We start from the raw sequence: 16,645 nt of genomic DNA, 5'->3' as shown, positions 1-16,645 counted from the left end.
AGAAGTTTGTTTAACGATAGTACCCCTTTCAAAGTCGGCATCGGTTTCTTTACTGAAAGCTCTTTCTTAGTAGCTTCGCCACCGACTTCAGCAATTAAAGTCGGCAGACTTCGCCATAATCCAAAGCTCTAACAAACAAATCTATCTATCGTTGCCATCACTACCATTCTCTTACAAATTAATTTCCCTGATATCAACTTTGCAAGATTTTGCATTAGACGGAAGAAAGATAGCCAAATCTACCGAGTTAAACCACTATAAAAATAGGCATCGATTAATAATGTGACTCCTGACTCCTCCTTGGAGGGGTTAAGAAGAATATTTCCCAAATCTTAAGCTAAGACAAAGTTACGGAACTATAACTGAATTCTGGATGTGTACTGAGGACTACTTCGATCGTAGACCAGGAACGTTGTTAAGCCCCATCTTCCTTAGCACAAGTTTCGATACGGCAGGAGGATTGTTGAGCCCCATGCTTTGACTGAACTCATTAGCCAATGCCACAAGCTGATGTTTGTCTCGCCCAATATTTTTATTGGAATTATAATAACCAAGCCACGCTTGATATGCTGATTCTTTGTTCTTTATCTCAACATGTGTTAGAGCTCTTTCAACCTACATAAACCAAGCAAAGGACAAATAACATATCAAATACTGTTAACATATTCCCAAGTTACTAATGTCTGAAACTTCTACCAGAATATTATTAACGCATAATTTGAACATATAGTTCAAATACTTCAGCAACGAAAAATACAAAACATTCAAGATAAGAAATCAACGTCCACTAAAACAGGTCAGGATTTGGGTGGGTGTTTGGGACATTATGTTAATTATAGGATTTCACCAAGATAGGAAAACATCTATATTGGCCAAAGAATTTAGAACCAGAAGACAAGCAGAACTGAGTGGAGAAGGATCTATATAGCTAACCAATTATAGGTGGGACTAAAGGCTTTGTTTTTTTTATATATATTAGGTGGAATTAATATGAAAACAACTGAAACATACTGCGAAAAGAGTCCAAAGGGCCCCCACAAAATACCTTCTTTCTAGTGTCAGGATCAATTAATGGTAATGATGCCTCTGTAATTGGCAAGTCCTTGATGCTTCTCAGGAAAAATTCTTCCCATGGTGCCAACATCAATATGCCTAAACCCTCTTTACCTTTCCTGCCAGTTCTCCCAAGTCGATGTATATATTGTTCTCTGTCAGCAGGCACTCCCAACTGTATAAAAACAAAAATCATTCCACGACCACTTAGAGAAGCGAGAAAATCCACAGAAAGAGAAGATAAGGTATATCATGTTACAGCTCGTCAGTAACTACTACAAAATAAGATTAATCCCATTATCATCCAAAAGCATTCCAAATGGTTTCATGACTATACAACTGCACATGCACACGCACACGCATGCACGAACACACGCATTGCACACATATTGCACAGACGTGTGCTTGTGCATCCATGTGTATACACACTCGGTGTCACAAACGTTAAAAGAAAATCTGCCTGCCTTCTGTATTTTCTTACATGTTTCCTAAAAGCTCTATAGGTACAAAATTTGGTGACGATTCCAAAATTTCAATATCAATGCTTATTGAACACAAAAAGTAAGAAGCAATTAGAATGAAATTAATTTGCAATCATCACACGAATATTAATCAACAAAGAATTGCTCATCATTTTAATGTTGTGTCTTACATCTCTCTTCCCCATCTTATTCTAGGTTTTTTCAAGGCATGTACAAACATGAGACATAATACAGAGATATTTTGGCCTATATCTTACTAACAAAGGGACAGATGAAATACTTGATCACTTCCAAACCATGAAAAGATATCTGGCAACCAAGAAAACCTCATCAGGATTTTGTCTGTTCTTTCTTTATTGGAGAAATGCACTATGTGGTAATAAACAATCTACTGTAGCATGTAGGTAATCTTCTTATTGAGATTAAGTATACCTAGAGAAATTATTATTTTGCCTCCAAAATTTCTAATTTTAAGGACCGAGTACACCACACTATAGAACCTTCGCAATTTCAACCATAGAAAAACTAACAATAAACTAATGGATTTCATTCCTTAAGTTTATTCGAGTAAAATGGTGCCAAAATTACCTGTACGACAAGTGTGACATTAGGGTAATCAACTCCTCTTGCAGATACATCTGAACTCACAAGAATAATGCCTTTTGACTCCTTAAACTCTTTGGATACCCTGGTTCTGTAAGTCTGTGGCTTTCTGGAGTGGATCTCCCTTATGTTCAACTTTAGTTCAGAAAGAAGATCAGCAACAAGTCTTGTCACCATTGCAGTAGTACAAAATACAATAACCTGCATATTTATCATCATAAACCTCATTGCAATTGAATACAGGAAAAAAAAAAGATTTGCTTCATGTGCAGACAATACAACTTACCTTGTAATCAACATTTTCCGAAATATGGTCTGTCAGAACACCATATAGTATTGAAAAGTGTTTTTCTAGTGGTGCAACTAAATGCATTTGTTTAACCTGAAACACAATAAAACATTAATAATTCTGACTGCTAGTTATTGATGCAAAGACTAATCAAAGTGCTTGAGTACATAATGCGGCTTTACCTGTGAGTGTGTCTCCTCACTCCCTTCTTCAACAGTATTAATGAATTCAAGGTCCCTTTTCATAGCAATGTGACATATTTGACGGACCTAAATGAAATACAAGAATTTACACCATTCTCCAGAAAACCTTAGTGCACACTACATGAAATTGAAAGATACCTCATCTGGAACTGTAGCTGAAAAGAGAAGTGTTTGGCGTTGTTTTGGAAGAGCAGCAACTATTTTCTCAATATCGTTCCGGAAGCCCATATCTAGCAAGCGATCAGCTTCATCAAGAACAAGAACTTTCACACCCATCAACCTTGTAGCAAATCCTGGGGTGTTCTCAATATGATCTTTTAACCTTCCAGGTGTGGCTACAAGAATCTGTAGAATCATACTTCAACATTATAGACACGAGATGCTCTAGCGTAAACATATAGCAATACATATCAGTAATCAGCAATACAAAATAAACAATTTACCTGGCAAGGGTTAGTTTGCATGCGTTTCTGTTCTAGAGCTAATCTTGTTCCACCTATTACAAGTTGTACTCCAATTGATGGATGAAATTTTAGAAGCTTGCCAGCTTCTGCAGCAGCTTGATCTGCAAGCTCACGAGTGGGGCACACAACTAAGACGTTTATTGGGGGCCTTCTTTGATCACAGTCAATAGGAGGCAATTTGGTGACTACCTCAATTGCTGGAAGCTGAAAACAAAAGGAGGTTCTACATTACATTTAAACAAAAAGCAGTAGAAGAAAAATACTAGGTTTCTGAAATCCACTGCAAGGATGCAAAATCAGATGGAGATATTCACCAAAAATGCTACAGTTTTTCCAGTTCCTGTCCTTGCCTTCGCCAGAACATCCTTACCTGCAAACAGACGAATGGCATAAAGTTTTCCAACAGAGGTTTTCCGTAATGCATGACATTACTTTTAACAATAAAAAAAACAGGAAAAGGCTTTGAATGATATTCAAAATCAGAATACAGTTAAGTACAAGCACAAAGACTAATACTTCCATTTCATTGATAAACTAAAAGAGTAAGAGTCTAAGAGAAAATAATTAAATAATTAAGATGCCCATGCTTTAGAGTTTAGAGCTTCTGTTACTTCATATGAAATCTTAGTGACATAAAGTATGTAGAGAAACATGAACCAAACCAAAAAAAAAGAAGCAAAACAACCACAGCTTTCCCAAAGATAGACATGTCTCTCTGACTAGATTACAGAAGGTCAGACAATTAGACTGCTTATCCAACTAAAGAAGTGTAGACAGTTAACAAAAGATCTTAGTTTAAAACCGATGCACATATTGACGAGATAAAAGAGAAATATAGATGGCAAAGGAATGTACCTTTGAGGATCAATGGAAGGGTAGCTTCTTGCACTACAGTCATCCTTTCATATCCAGCAGCTTTAACTCCTTTCAGTGTCAAAGGAGAGATAGAGCAGTCATCAAACCTGGGGGACATAAGTAACAGTTTGACTGCTGCATGAGAACAATTTGGTACTCTCTGAAAAGTTACTTTCAAAAGGCACAGGATTATTCTAAGAATTATTTTTCTCAGTTTAAACCTACTTCCTCCATGCAAGTTTGTGCCAGTTCATTCATCATACATAGACAATCCTCATATACTCGAGGGCTTTCTCACAATATGAAACAACAGCATGGGAAAAAGTATAAACAAAGGTGACCAGAAGAGACAAACCTTAAGAGGTAAAACATAAACATAATTAGGTGACTACAAAAATGCTTGTGTTAAAACACCTATCTTTTTACTAGGTTTGTCAGACAAGCAAGCTGGCAATTCAATTTCATCTTGGCACTGGCTGCACTCTCAAAACATTTAAGCTTTTTACTAAATTCGCTCTGTTTCTCAAATTCAATCTAATTTCTGTCTGAAGTCTAAGCAGTTCAGCCTAACTCCATTTCTCAAACTATGCATTGCAATTCTTGCAAGCAACTCATGTTTATCTTGGTATTGGCTTCATTCTTGAAACATTTCAGCTTTTTATTAAGATACGATAACTAATTTCTCAAGTCCAATTTAGTTCACACTGAAGTCTAAACAGTTCAGCTTGACTTTGTTTCTCAAAGACAAAACTATGCATTACAATTCCAACACCAGTCACCTGCTCCTCTGAAGTCAATACGAAGAACCCTGTTAACACAATTTCATCTTCTCCCCCTTCTCTGCCTTCTCCATCTTCAGAGTTGTGAGTCAAAATGAGAAGATCCTCATTTCGAAGGTCAACTTCTTAAGGCTTCCTGCCATCCTTTACACATACGGTATAATAAGATCATTAAGAGCATATCTATTGTTTGTCATTTATTTGAATCATTTAGCAATTAATCAGTGACCCAAGGTAAAAATCTCTTCCCACGTTTGCAGACTTAAGTACTCACTGTCGTGTATGTGTGTAGAATTTCACCAGAACGTAAGAGGCCATTAAAAAAATCATTAAGATTAAAAGTTAAAAGGAAGAAACTCAGTACAGAATAATACAACTATTCGCACAGACAGAAGCATAGCCTATACTTCCAACTCCTAACTTCAAAAGCCAAACTAATATTTTTTTTTTCAATATGTAGTTATGTACCATATGGAATATATCAGAGAGTTACCTGGTCTGGCTCAGGTAAGAGTCACCTTCTCCTGTCGAACTTCTTCCCACTGCAGTATTTCCTTTCACTGATCCCATGGAACCAAGACCCATAACTGCGTCTGATACAGTATCTCCCTTCTTCTCTACCTTGTCACCAAAAACATCATCTTCAAACCCATCAACCTCATCATCCTCACTATCTTCTGCTTCTTCCTCATCCGATATACTAAAATCTAATTTTCTCCCACTTCCAGACGGTCTACTACTAAAACCACCATTTCTCCCTCCTCTCCGAGTCAACGCAGAAGATGAACCACCTCGGCCCCCACGCTCCCTTCTTCCTCTTGAAGAAAATCTAACCTCGTCTTCTTCGTCATCCTCATCCTCCTCTGGATCGCTGTCAAAGCTCCTCTTTGACACTGAATCTCTCAAATTCCTCGACTTTCCCCTGCGTGAGAATCCTGAGAACTCATCCGAATCACTGTCCCTCTGCCTCCTCAAAGATCCCAATTTCCTACTCGACAAAGAATATCTACCTCTATCGCTATCCCTATCCCCCCTACCCCGTCCCCTAAAGTCATCCCTATTCCTGCTTCTACCACTTCCTTTGCTACTACTACTTCTCGACCTATCAGGGTCTGAATCCTCGCCATCACTGCTCAATCCCAACCGGAAAGAATCGGTCTTGAGGTCGCTGATCCAATCGCTGAGCTCAGCCTCGTCCTCGATCAAGCTCTTACCCTTTCCAGCGGCGCTCGCCGGATGGGAGTCCCGCGACCCAATTCCTGCACGGGACCTCGTCGGACGGCTTGAGAAGAACCGGAAATGGGAGTAATCGTCTGATCTGCTCTGATTTGAGGCGGGAGAAGAGATTTCTGAAAGGAATGGGAGGTGTTCACGTATCGAAGAAACCCAGGGAGTGGAGCAGAGGAGTCTCGTAGAACGAAGGAGGCGGAGAGAGAGGAGATGGCCCGGCATCGCTATCGAGTCTAAGACCAAGAAGAAATCTTGATCCTAACCCTAAAAGGAAGAGAGATTTGCAGGAAGCAAGAGAAAGGGAGCTCCGAAGGAGAAAGACGGAGGACTGAGGAAGTGAGGAGGGGGTTTTGTTGGCGTAGGTTTTAGGAGGGTTTAAGCGGGGCAGCAACGAACACAGAAGTCGGTAAGATCCAATTGTCGTCGCCGCTTCACAAGGATGTTTTTTTATTTTTTATTTTTTTATTTATTGCTAAGATGGGTAGTTTTTCTCAACAACAAAAAAAAGGCAAAATTTTTTTGAATAGGGTGAATTGTGATTAGCGAGTGTTACTTTGGGCATATATGTAGCATTTGAAGTGATAGTTAGTGTTAGTTATTTTTAATTTCTTCTTTTTTTAGAGAATGCAGTTATAAAGTTTATCCAACTATGTGAATATTTTCAAATTCAATGATCAAATATGATAAAAAAAAATAATTTTAATTTAATATAATCATAAAAAAGTAACGTGATACAAATAAACTATCGAAGATAAAATAAATAGTAAAATATAATTTCCCTTTTAGCTTCCCTGCGATTTGGAAGATGGAACTCTGCAGAATCCAGCTAAAAAATGAGAGCCATATGAATGAATCTAAAGATCGTTTGTGCAATAAACTCCTGATCAGATCTAAATTTCCTTTTCAGAATGAGTCTCAGGAAGACAGTAGATGCCAGTAACTCCATAAACTAACTTAGAGGTGCAAAATGGATATTTATAACCGCTCTAATAATTTGACAGTACAAATCAACCTAGAGTGAGAGCTCTACTGATTCTTTTCGAAATGGAAGAAGCAAATGCAGTCACAGCAAGAAGCCAAATTACTAAGAAAACATTTAAGAAGACAGCTTTATATCTAGAACAGCAAAAAGAGTCAGATCCACAAGCTGATCTCTGACAGCAGCAACACGGTCATCATAGTTCCAGGTGACATGGAAGCATGAATACATTTGAATCAACCCTCATCACTCGTCGTTGGAGAGACTTCTACATCCATTTTGTCATGGTGAAATCTCACCACAATGCATGTAATGTTGTCTGCGCTGCCTCGAGAGAAGGCAGTCTCTGTTAGCTTCCTGGCAGCAGCCTCGGGTACTTCTTCCATTCTCGCAAGGGATACAGCATCCTCGTTGAGCAAGACATAGGATAAAATACAAGTCAGCACTCAGCAGCACAACTTAAATGTCGTAGTAGTCCGGTATTTCTGATAAAATGTAACTATAAAGGTCAATCTAACTCGCAGGATCAAGGGATAAGCGAGGTGACATAATTTGCCCTCGATATAGATGTCACATTTGAATTACCAACTTCACATAGAGGATGGTAAATTAATGCAGTTGTTGTTTATCAATAGGATCTATAATATTTGGCAATTATATATTGTAAACAGGTAATCAGGTACAAAGAAAGCTATTTTGTTTGTGAAATTAACCAACTGATGGTCTCACAAAAAGCTATGCGATTACCATGAGCTCAGCATTTCCATAATAACGCGACAAAATATTTCAAATTAATCTATTGAAAAAATTAACACATTATCTAATATGTTGTAAAATCATAGCAAACTATTGAAGGGTAAAGTAAGTAAGGTCATACCTCATTTGGCACTACATCCCACAATCCATCAGTTGCAAGAACCAAGAACTCCAATTCATTGTCGATCACTTCCTCCTATAAAAGGTATAACTACTGCTTAAAAGACATATACAAAACAAATTTCTTATATTAGGATAAATGGAGTCCTTTACGACTGATGTATTATCTCCAGCCTACACACCTCTATATGGAAAAAGTTCCATTCTTCCAAATGTGAATAATTTCATGAATGAATAAGATGCATGCATGCAGACCTATATTTTAAATCTGCTAGTCTTATGACATATCTTGAGAGTCTGATAAAAAGTGTAGGTGGAAGGTGGCATACATATGAGTTTTAAATACATACCAAACAAAAACTTAAATGTAAGGTCTTTTCATATTATAAAGAGTATGAATTTGAACTTGTCGCTCCAGTGAAATATGATTTCTATCTACATTATTCATTAGCAGTTCCAGAAAACCTCATAATTGCTAGCCCCATGTAAATATTCTCAAAGATAAATAACCTAACTATCGAGGTACTACAATTAGAAACCTGAATTTCAGGGTCTGCCACTACATATTGCTTCAAGAGGCGGTTGCCAAATGCACGCGACATTGCTAATACGCCACCTACCCTCCAGGTGCCTGCAAAATTAGTAAGAAATATTCAGTTGACAATCAACATTAGTTCTAAACATTATATATCCTGAAATCACCTTCTTTACTAATTAGGTAGTCACATTTCATTTTCCAGCTTGCTCATGTGCTTCATTAAAAATTAGAACATTTTATCATCGTAAGTTACTACCAATCACCCAGAAAAAAAATGCTGGATATGTATTGTGTTATATAGACTGGCCCCAGGAAAATCAACTAATAAACAGTTCCTAGCTTCATGTTAAAATCCCATTCACTTGTAATTTGCATAAAATTGGAAAGTTTGGCAATGCCATCCATGGACCTTTTTGCAAGTTGTAGATTTTAGCCAGAGAACGTTGCAAAAAGTAATATGTATCCATGAAAGAGAAACTTACCAGCCCACATAACAACACCCCCGGCATTCTCTATTCTCTTTCGCTCATCACTTCTGTTTGGTTTGTGGTCATTAGACAGAGGAATGGCTAGAAATAAGAAAAACTCAGTAAGTACTATAAAGCTTCAAGAATCACTTGCAAACTACAGTAACCAAGCGAGGCTAATGAAAGTTTGAAGAGTTGACAAGCAGCTACAAACTTGAATCAATATGGCAGGAAAAAGCAAACACCAAAAAAGAGCAAATTTTGGGTCATCCTGCTAGCTAACAGAGTGAATGGACACAGACTTATGTGGTTTCTTTGTTACAGAAAAAACAAGCAACATGAAAAACTGGAATTGTGGGTTCCCAATGTCAGTGATCTGACAAGAATCCTCCTTATAGAATGAAATCTTATAAAATTTACTTGTACATTGTACCATGGGAATACACCTAAATGAGATAAGTTTTTCCTACATATAGAAAATTTAATTCTCTCACGTAATATTTAATTTCGCCATCTGCGGCTTCTTCTGACATACAAGTATATGCCAATGAATTAGATTTTGACTAGAGAAGAATGAGGAATCAATATAGAGTCTAATCTACAGTTCTACACTGGCTAGTTATTAGGAATGAAGACACAAATTCCCAACTACAAACTGTAAACAGCAAAGTAGAAATTTGTCATGATACTTTAAAAGGACAGCAAATAATGGATGAACCAATTACATGCTCAGTATGCTGAATATAATAGCAGCATATATCAATATTCACAATGTAAAAAACACAAAATGACAATTCTCAAATAGTTGGACTGGGCTTGTTTTGAGTATGAACAGAAGCATGAGAACATAGACTATGGCCTCAGTCAAGATCTTGGAGAAAGTGTATCTTCAGAAAATGGAAATACTATAGAGTATATTTTCTAATGCTACCTTTGCCTGCCTTTGATACAACAGCCCGTGAGTCTCCAACATTTGCTACATACAGATGGTTCCCAACCAAAACAGCTGTTGAAGCTGTTGAGCCATCATCTCTGAAAGTATTAGTTTCAGAATCTAAAAAGTTTGAATCAGTTTTCCGATATGTTTCACCTGTATTTTGTCAAAAAAAAAAATCGAAGGAAATGAGAAAAGCAGTTATTCATCCACCTCTAACAGAGGTGCAGAACTGGAAAGGAAGCATCAAACTAATAAAAATGAATAGATGAGTATACTTATAGCCAACTTTGTATCAATCCTAAATTCTGGATGTTTCATCAGGTTTTCAAATAAATGGTCCTTCAAATATTCAGCAGCACGTGAACCACCATGACCTGTTGTACCAAGTCAATGAAATAATCAATCAAAATTGACATAAAAATTTGCAAGGGAAACTAAGATATGATGCAAATCCTACCATCAAATACGCCAAAGAGACTGACTGTTTGCCCATCAATTTTTGATGTTTTTACATCATAGAAGTCCTCCATGCTTGCTCTTTTCCCTCTAAAACTTGAATATCCACAACTTAATTTTCCATCCTCACTGCCAATCAGCCAAAGAAAACCATGCAATAATAACTTAGGATGCATTGCATGTAAAATATAGTACAATAAGCAAGGATACTCATTAATTATCAAGTCATAATAATTTTCGCCTTGTTACTGGCTAGTAATGCTAGTTCTGTGACTTCTGTCTAACATCATTGACACATTTCTCATAGGCTTTCTGCCAAAGGTTATAACTTTTGCTAGAAAGTTTCTAAAGCCTCAGCGAACTTTCTGAATTCCAAATATCTGACCCTTGTGGAGACACTTAACCATACCAACTACATGATAATAGACCTGATAATTTTATGTAGAAATTAGTCCAGTCAGATAGGAGTGCTGCACAAATCATCTACAGGAAAATGCTTTTAGAGCAAATAATATAACCATACCATTTTACCCAACTAGTGACTAAAAGAATCTTGTGGCAGATCAGTTGAACTTTGTTAGAAAACTGAATCAGAGATTTAAACTGCCTTTTGTGGACAATTGGTGGTACTGAAAGACAGATTACCATCCAAACTGTAACAACAGATATGCAGCAGACTGTTCTGTGCCATCAAACAGAAAGGGTGCCATATAAAGCATCCATGCTGAGTGACAACATGCACTGTGCAGTTTGAAGTTTAACCAAGAGAGAACAGTAACAACCAAAAATCATTGATAGCTAAAGTGGGAACTCATTTTTCAAAGGCCGAAACCAGCAAAATCTTGTAGTCTCGGTTTTGGACCACTACCCGTTGAAATCAATTTGTTTCAACTCTTTTGCATCTCTTTTCTAGGGATAGAAGCTGAAACTGATACTTCAAACAATGCCTGTACCACAACACATGCCTCATCCTGACTACCGGATACCTGAGTTAAATAGAATTTTAGCAAGCTAGAAACAAGAAAGTCCAAATAAAAAAGATTCCAAATAAAGTTCCGGATTATTTGCTCTCAGAATAAAAAATTTTGAAAGCACATAAAGATTCCAAATAAAGTCCAATTACTTTGGTAGAGCTCTAAACCTTCCTAGGACCGGACCTGCTCGATTTTTCCATGAAATTGGAAAGATCCTTCAGAGAAGGTTTCACAAGGAAACAAACAGTTTTCACTTATAGGAAGTTATGTTCAAGGGAAAGATATCTCCTATAAGGAAACCTTAACCTCACAAAGGTAGAATATAGATAATAACAAGATTGAACAGAGAGAGAGAAAAGCTTTTGTTCCCAGAATATTTCATATCTGGTAGAGAATGCGAACAAGGTTCTAGTGATCTGGTATCATATTTCCCAGGATATTCAAAAGGCATGCCCAAGATTGGCTTTAGAAGTTTTGGAAGGGCAATTTACAACTAGGCATCTCAATACCAAAAGGTTGCCATCTTGTCGTTGAATCTATTTCTTTGCTTTACTGTAAGAAGATTCGAATTGCCACTTTTAACAAGAAAAGGACCAGTCTAGAAAAATAATACCAAAGTGAATTGCTAACTATATGTGTGAATATATGTGTGCACATGCTTGTGGTGTGTGAAAATGTCTAAAAAAGTCTATTTCATGCATAACTCCTATTCTCAACTTGTCAACAGAAGTGGTCAAATTGACTAGTTTGCTAACAGCCATATAATACGAAGCATGGATACATATACGCCGACATGACAAATCCTGAAAATAAGGATACAATACACATATGATATATATATTAGGGAATTCTTTATACTTTAATTTTCTCAATTAAGGAATTACATATTATTGTTATTTATATAGTTCACATAAGGAGACCTCTAATTTCTCCATTAAAAGAACTACTATATTACGTAGTATATTACTAACTAAGAGGTAAGATAAACAAGCGAATTCAATTTACAAATTAAAATAGATTGACCATGGTAACATGATTTCTTAATATAGATCATAAAATAAACAAACAAACTCAATCTTTTCACAATTGGCATCTATCTCTATCTCTAACATATCAATCTCTTTACAAAACAAAAGATCAACAATAGAACAAAAAACAGAAAATATACAAGAAGTATCTAAGAAGCATCCTAGCAGTATCCACAACATTAATTTTATTTTAAAAAATTTGGATACTTTAAGGAAGTACCAGATATGTATCCGAAAATATATGACGAGAATCACATCCAATACGGTATCCGATACGGATACGGCAAGAATATGAAAGGATCCTTGTTTCCTAGGTCATAGAGAAATTGTCCCAAATAGTTCTAACATTTTTAATATTTCAATTTTCAGGAGCATATATACATGAGCATGCATGGTATGAGTGCATGGATGAATGTATCTGTATGTTCAAATTTATAGATATTACTAAATTTTGAACTCACTTGTCAGCATGCGGTGGTCAAATTGATAGATACTATTCAAGAATTTCTATAAAAGCACATACGCACATATATACCTCTCATCTTCTATAAAAAGTTAAAAAAACTACTACATAAAACACTCAGGAACATGACGAATTTTCAAGAATTTCTGCAATTGACTGAATTTGCATGCTGTTCCAAAACAAATAGCATCTTCTGCAGAGCTTTCTTAATTATATAAGACTAAACTCCAAATACATAAAGGAGATCTTCCTACTGCCAAACCATATAGGCCTCCAGATAGGTTACACTCTTGTCTAATTCACATTGGCTAAGTATCCGATACCATATTTAGTCTCTACTGATGTCACCTCATTAGCTGCTCATAATAATAATCCATCTTTCTATCATTCCCTTCTTTCTTTTTCCAAAAGATACAGTACATATATATTCTATTCATTCTTTTCTTAATTACTAAAGTTAAGGTGACTTTATCTCAACTGATAATTAATCAGATAGTGCAACAGAGATAATGTCATTCAGACATCCAGTTGCCTATTCTGTCGTTCCATAAAGTTTAATGAGCTTTTCCATATCTGTCCTACTTAGATATTTTTCCATCTAGCAACTAAAACTGATCAACTTAATATATAGGCAACTCGAGTTCCAGTTTCTATAGAACAACAAAGGAATAAGCTATAATAGAGACACATATCTGCGATGCAATTTCTCTAGTCTTAATGTTTGTCTCAAGTACTCAAAGTACAATTGTATTATCCTTAATGACTAAATACTGCAGGATGATCATAGAATGTTTCTGGCTATACTTCCTTAAGCAGGCACGATACTAGACTACTAAATCTCCAACTACAGGCATGCTGCTACTAACAAAGAATATAATTTTCGGTTAGAAATGTAAATGGCAAACACATAGTTCAAAATCTTTAGCCTTTTATGAGCATATTTATCAAAGACAGATTGCTATATTACAAAGATGGTCACATATCAATTCTTGCACCGAGTGTACAATTCTTTAACAGTAGATCATCCACATTTCAGACAATATAAGCATCTTGATTCTCAAAATGATATTTCCATTGGTAATTAGGAGATCATTTCTTATCAATGTCATTCCACTCCAGAAAGGTGATCACAATAGACATTGAGACACCAAATTTTCACATATTTATAAAACAAGGTAAATATCAGAAGATGTCCTGAATCAAAATACAACTGATTAATCTACAATAACAATCAATCAATCAATTGATGATTGAGAAAACAATACCAATCTTCACACATGTAATATTTTCTTGGAGGACTCGATAAAGATCATCTGTGCAACAGACAGTTCATATTAGTCAGGCATGAATATATATTACCTTTAATGACTCAAACAAATATGCTATTCGCCTGGATCAACTACATATTCCTACCCAATTTTAATATCAACAGGCGATTAACAAATTCGTCACTAAGAATCAAGTACATAAATCAATTTTTTGGTTTCAGTTTATGTCATGCAACTTCATTCAGAAAATTCTAAATTCTAAAAAATGCCATCACTGGCTATCATGAACCACCACAGAAGGTACTATAATTTTTCTATCTTCAAAGTACAAATGTGGCTACATTGAAACATCAAAAAATCCCTGGACAAATGAGAACCAGATGATTCACGAAAAAGAAACTACCTTTTCCATCCCCCACTAGCATAACTTCCATCTTCCACCTGATCTTTCTCGGGCAACACATTGACCACAGCACGTTGCTCCGGCGATGGGGATGCACCCGAGTCGACCATCATCTTTACAGCTGCCCTAAACCTGCGCCGACTATGAGGAAAATAGACCCCAGGTTTTACATCCACATCCCTTCCACAAATCTTAAAACTCCCGAATTTGCTATAAGAGAAGCCCCTCAGACTCGTCGCCCGAACGATGAAATCTCTTATACTAGCGATGCATACCATCTAAATTAGTTGTAGATCCTGGCCGAGAATGCCAGTATCGCACTCAATAATATCGTTTGGGAGGAGAAAAGAAAAGAGAATCCGTAACAAGGATCGGATCTTGTCAGCAAATAAAATAGTAAAACTTGATAAAGTTGCTTCCTTTGGCGATTCTGGATGAAATTTAGGGTGCCAAAACCCAAGATCTTGCGCGAGATAAAGAAATAACCGATCTTTTTATTATCGGTGAAACTTTATCGATCAGAAACGAGCAAAAGTAGGTTTATTAACACAAAAAATATTGAAACTTAGGAGATCAATAGATCGGAAGAGATCGGGGTCGAAGGGCTTGGAGCCCTGGAAGATGGAAGGGAGAAGGGAAACGACAAAGGTGGTAGAGAGTGGAGGAGGCAGCGTCCGAGGCTGGCACGAGGCAGCACGGAACGTGTCACTGCAGTGAAGGATGCGAGTGGATCTATTTCTCTCTCCCTATCTACGACCATGTGATTTTCTAATGCCTCTCTCTCCCCTATTTATTTAAGAAAATTAGGTTAACGTACCTATGCCCAAAATTACCATACTCATTGCAAATTTTAAAAAAATTCGAATTAATCACTATACTTATAACTAAAATAAAATTTTTAATTTTTAATTTTTCTAATTAAAATATCTATATATCTTGTTTGCCCGACATAACATATAAATTTTAAGATAATGCAGCTAAATTACTATGATACTCGGTTAAATTTAATAAAAAAATTAACAGTCTTATTTTAGCTATAAGTACATAAAATGGTTTGAAATATTTTAAAGTACAAAAAGTAAAATGTATTTAACCTAAAAAAATTTGTAGACAAATAATTTATTAATCGTCAAGCAAATAGTTATGTCATGCCAAGACATCTTTTGTGTATAAGTTTTTTTTAATATAATTATATGCACACCTCTTAAATATAAATTACATATATTTATAACTTAAAATATAAATTATAAAGCACAAAAGTTTTTTATTTGTAAAAAATTTTGTGCATAACTTATCATATAACTTACCTTATGTAAAATTTGATTAAAATATATATAAATAAATATTTGGTTGTAAAATATATTTAAAAAAAACCTAACTCATGAATAAGTGTCCCTTACGCACAAATCACCAGCTAACTAAAGAAAAAAGAAGAGGTAAAGCGATAGTAATAAAAACAAATTCACACTTGAATGAATATTAATCAAGCAATAATGAAATTTCATGTAAATAACGACATTAAGTACTCGTCAAAATAAATAAGTTGAGAAGATAGGATGACGACATTAAAAACAAATCTCTCTATTAGGCATCGTCAACAATCCCATAGAAAAGCGCTTAAGAGACTTGATAGAGAAATGCAAAAGGAAGCTCTCTCATTTTCGTTAGATAGTGTATATTCTAGTATTATGATAGAATGTTGATGGATGTTTATGATTTCACCAATGGCATAAGTATATTATAGTACCAATTTTGGGATGTTTGTATAACCACCTTAGGCTTTTGATTTTCTTTTTTTGAGAGGTGATTGTTGGTTAGTGGTTGATAGTAGATGACATACTTCCAGAAGAAGATTTCGTTGTCTTCATGCGTGCTTTCATTGCTAGTGTCATATAGCAGTTGAAAGCACAAAATTGCTGCTCCATATATGATGAACTTTCTCCCGTCGTCTTCGTCGTCGTCGTCGGACAAATCTTGATGATAATGCATGACTATCTTAACAAATCCTAGCAACCTCATCCTACAATTCCCTCAATTAGTATGTGTTTCTCGACTCCGCTACCTCAAAATGCTATTAAACTGAATACGGACGGTGCGTTCAATGCCGCCTCCAGCTAAGATGATATTGATATAATTCTTCATAATCACCTTGGTCACCTCATTGCTGCTGCTATGCTTGATCTTTTAGCTTATGATGATCTTCTGACAGCTGAAGCAGCTGCTCTCCTCCTTGGCGTTCAATTGGATGCTGACCTTCATATCTATTATCTCATTGCCGAAGTTAACTCCTCAACCATT

General features: G+C 36.0%; 2 protein-coding genes across 2 annotated transcripts; both read right to left on the bottom strand.

Annotated features, from left to right (window-relative positions):
* Positions 1–240: 240 nt before the first annotated feature.
* On the bottom strand, positions 241–6,308 carry LOC140781784 (DEAD-box ATP-dependent RNA helicase 31-like). The gene is made up of 10 exons (XM_073127989.1): positions 5,222–6,308; positions 3,950–4,056; positions 3,409–3,464; positions 3,074–3,298; positions 2,769–2,975; positions 2,610–2,696; positions 2,425–2,520; positions 2,124–2,339; positions 1,046–1,228; positions 241–615 (listed from the first exon to the last, which is right to left on the bottom strand). The coding sequence occupies exons 1-10, from the start codon at positions 6,178–6,180 to the stop codon at positions 388–390; spliced, it is 2,364 nt and encodes a 787-aa protein (XP_072984090.1). The 5' UTR covers positions 6,181–6,308; the 3' UTR covers positions 241–387.
* Positions 6,309–6,912: 604 nt separating this feature from the next.
* LOC140782017 (probable protein phosphatase 2C 52) lies at positions 6,913–15,110 on the bottom strand. The gene is made up of 8 exons (XM_073128340.1): positions 14,348–15,110; positions 10,213–10,340; positions 10,031–10,129; positions 9,750–9,908; positions 8,834–8,920; positions 8,353–8,444; positions 7,815–7,889; positions 6,913–7,344 (listed from the first exon to the last, which is right to left on the bottom strand). Exons 1-8 carry the CDS (start codon positions 14,623–14,625, stop codon positions 7,174–7,176), a joined length of 1,089 nt encoding a protein of 362 aa, XP_072984441.1. The 5' UTR covers positions 14,626–15,110; the 3' UTR covers positions 6,913–7,173.
* Between the last annotated feature and the right edge of the window lie 1,535 nt (positions 15,111–16,645).

The sequence above is a fragment of the Typha latifolia genome, chromosome 2, assembly GCF_019914945.1.
Source record: "Typha latifolia isolate L0001 chromosome 2, TyphaL0001v2, whole genome shotgun sequence".
NCBI lineage: Eukaryota > Viridiplantae > Streptophyta > Magnoliopsida > Poales > Typhaceae > Typha > Typha latifolia.
The sequence above is the reverse complement of the archived record's forward strand: the minus strand, read 5'-3'. Positions and strand labels throughout refer to the sequence as shown.

Bases quoted from the DNA above. Each gene is read 5' to 3' on its own strand.
- LOC140782017 (XM_073128340.1), bottom strand. From the start codon at position 14,625: ATGGTATGCATCGCTAGTATAAGAGATTTCATCGTTCGGGCGACGAGT. The intron at 8,445-8,833 runs GTAAGTTTCTCT...CTAATTTTGCAG, and splicing joins GGGTGTTGTTATGTGGGCTG to GCACCTGGAGGGTAGGTGGC. The intron at 7,890-8,352 runs GTTTCTAATTGT...TACCTTTTATAG, and splicing joins TGGCAGACCCTGAAATTCAG to GAGGAAGTGATCGACAATGA.
- LOC140781784 (XM_073127989.1), bottom strand. From the start codon at position 6,180: ATGCCGGGCCATCTCCTCTCTCTCCGCCTCCTTCGTTCTACGAGACTC. The intron at 3,299-3,408 runs GTGAATATCTCC...TTTTGTTTTCAG, and splicing joins GAAAAACTGTAGCATTTTTG to CTTCCAGCAATTGAGGTAGT. The intron at 1,229-2,123 runs GTAATTTTGGCA...GTTTTTATACAG, and splicing joins ATGTCACACTTGTCGTACAG to TTGGGAGTGCCTGCTGACAG.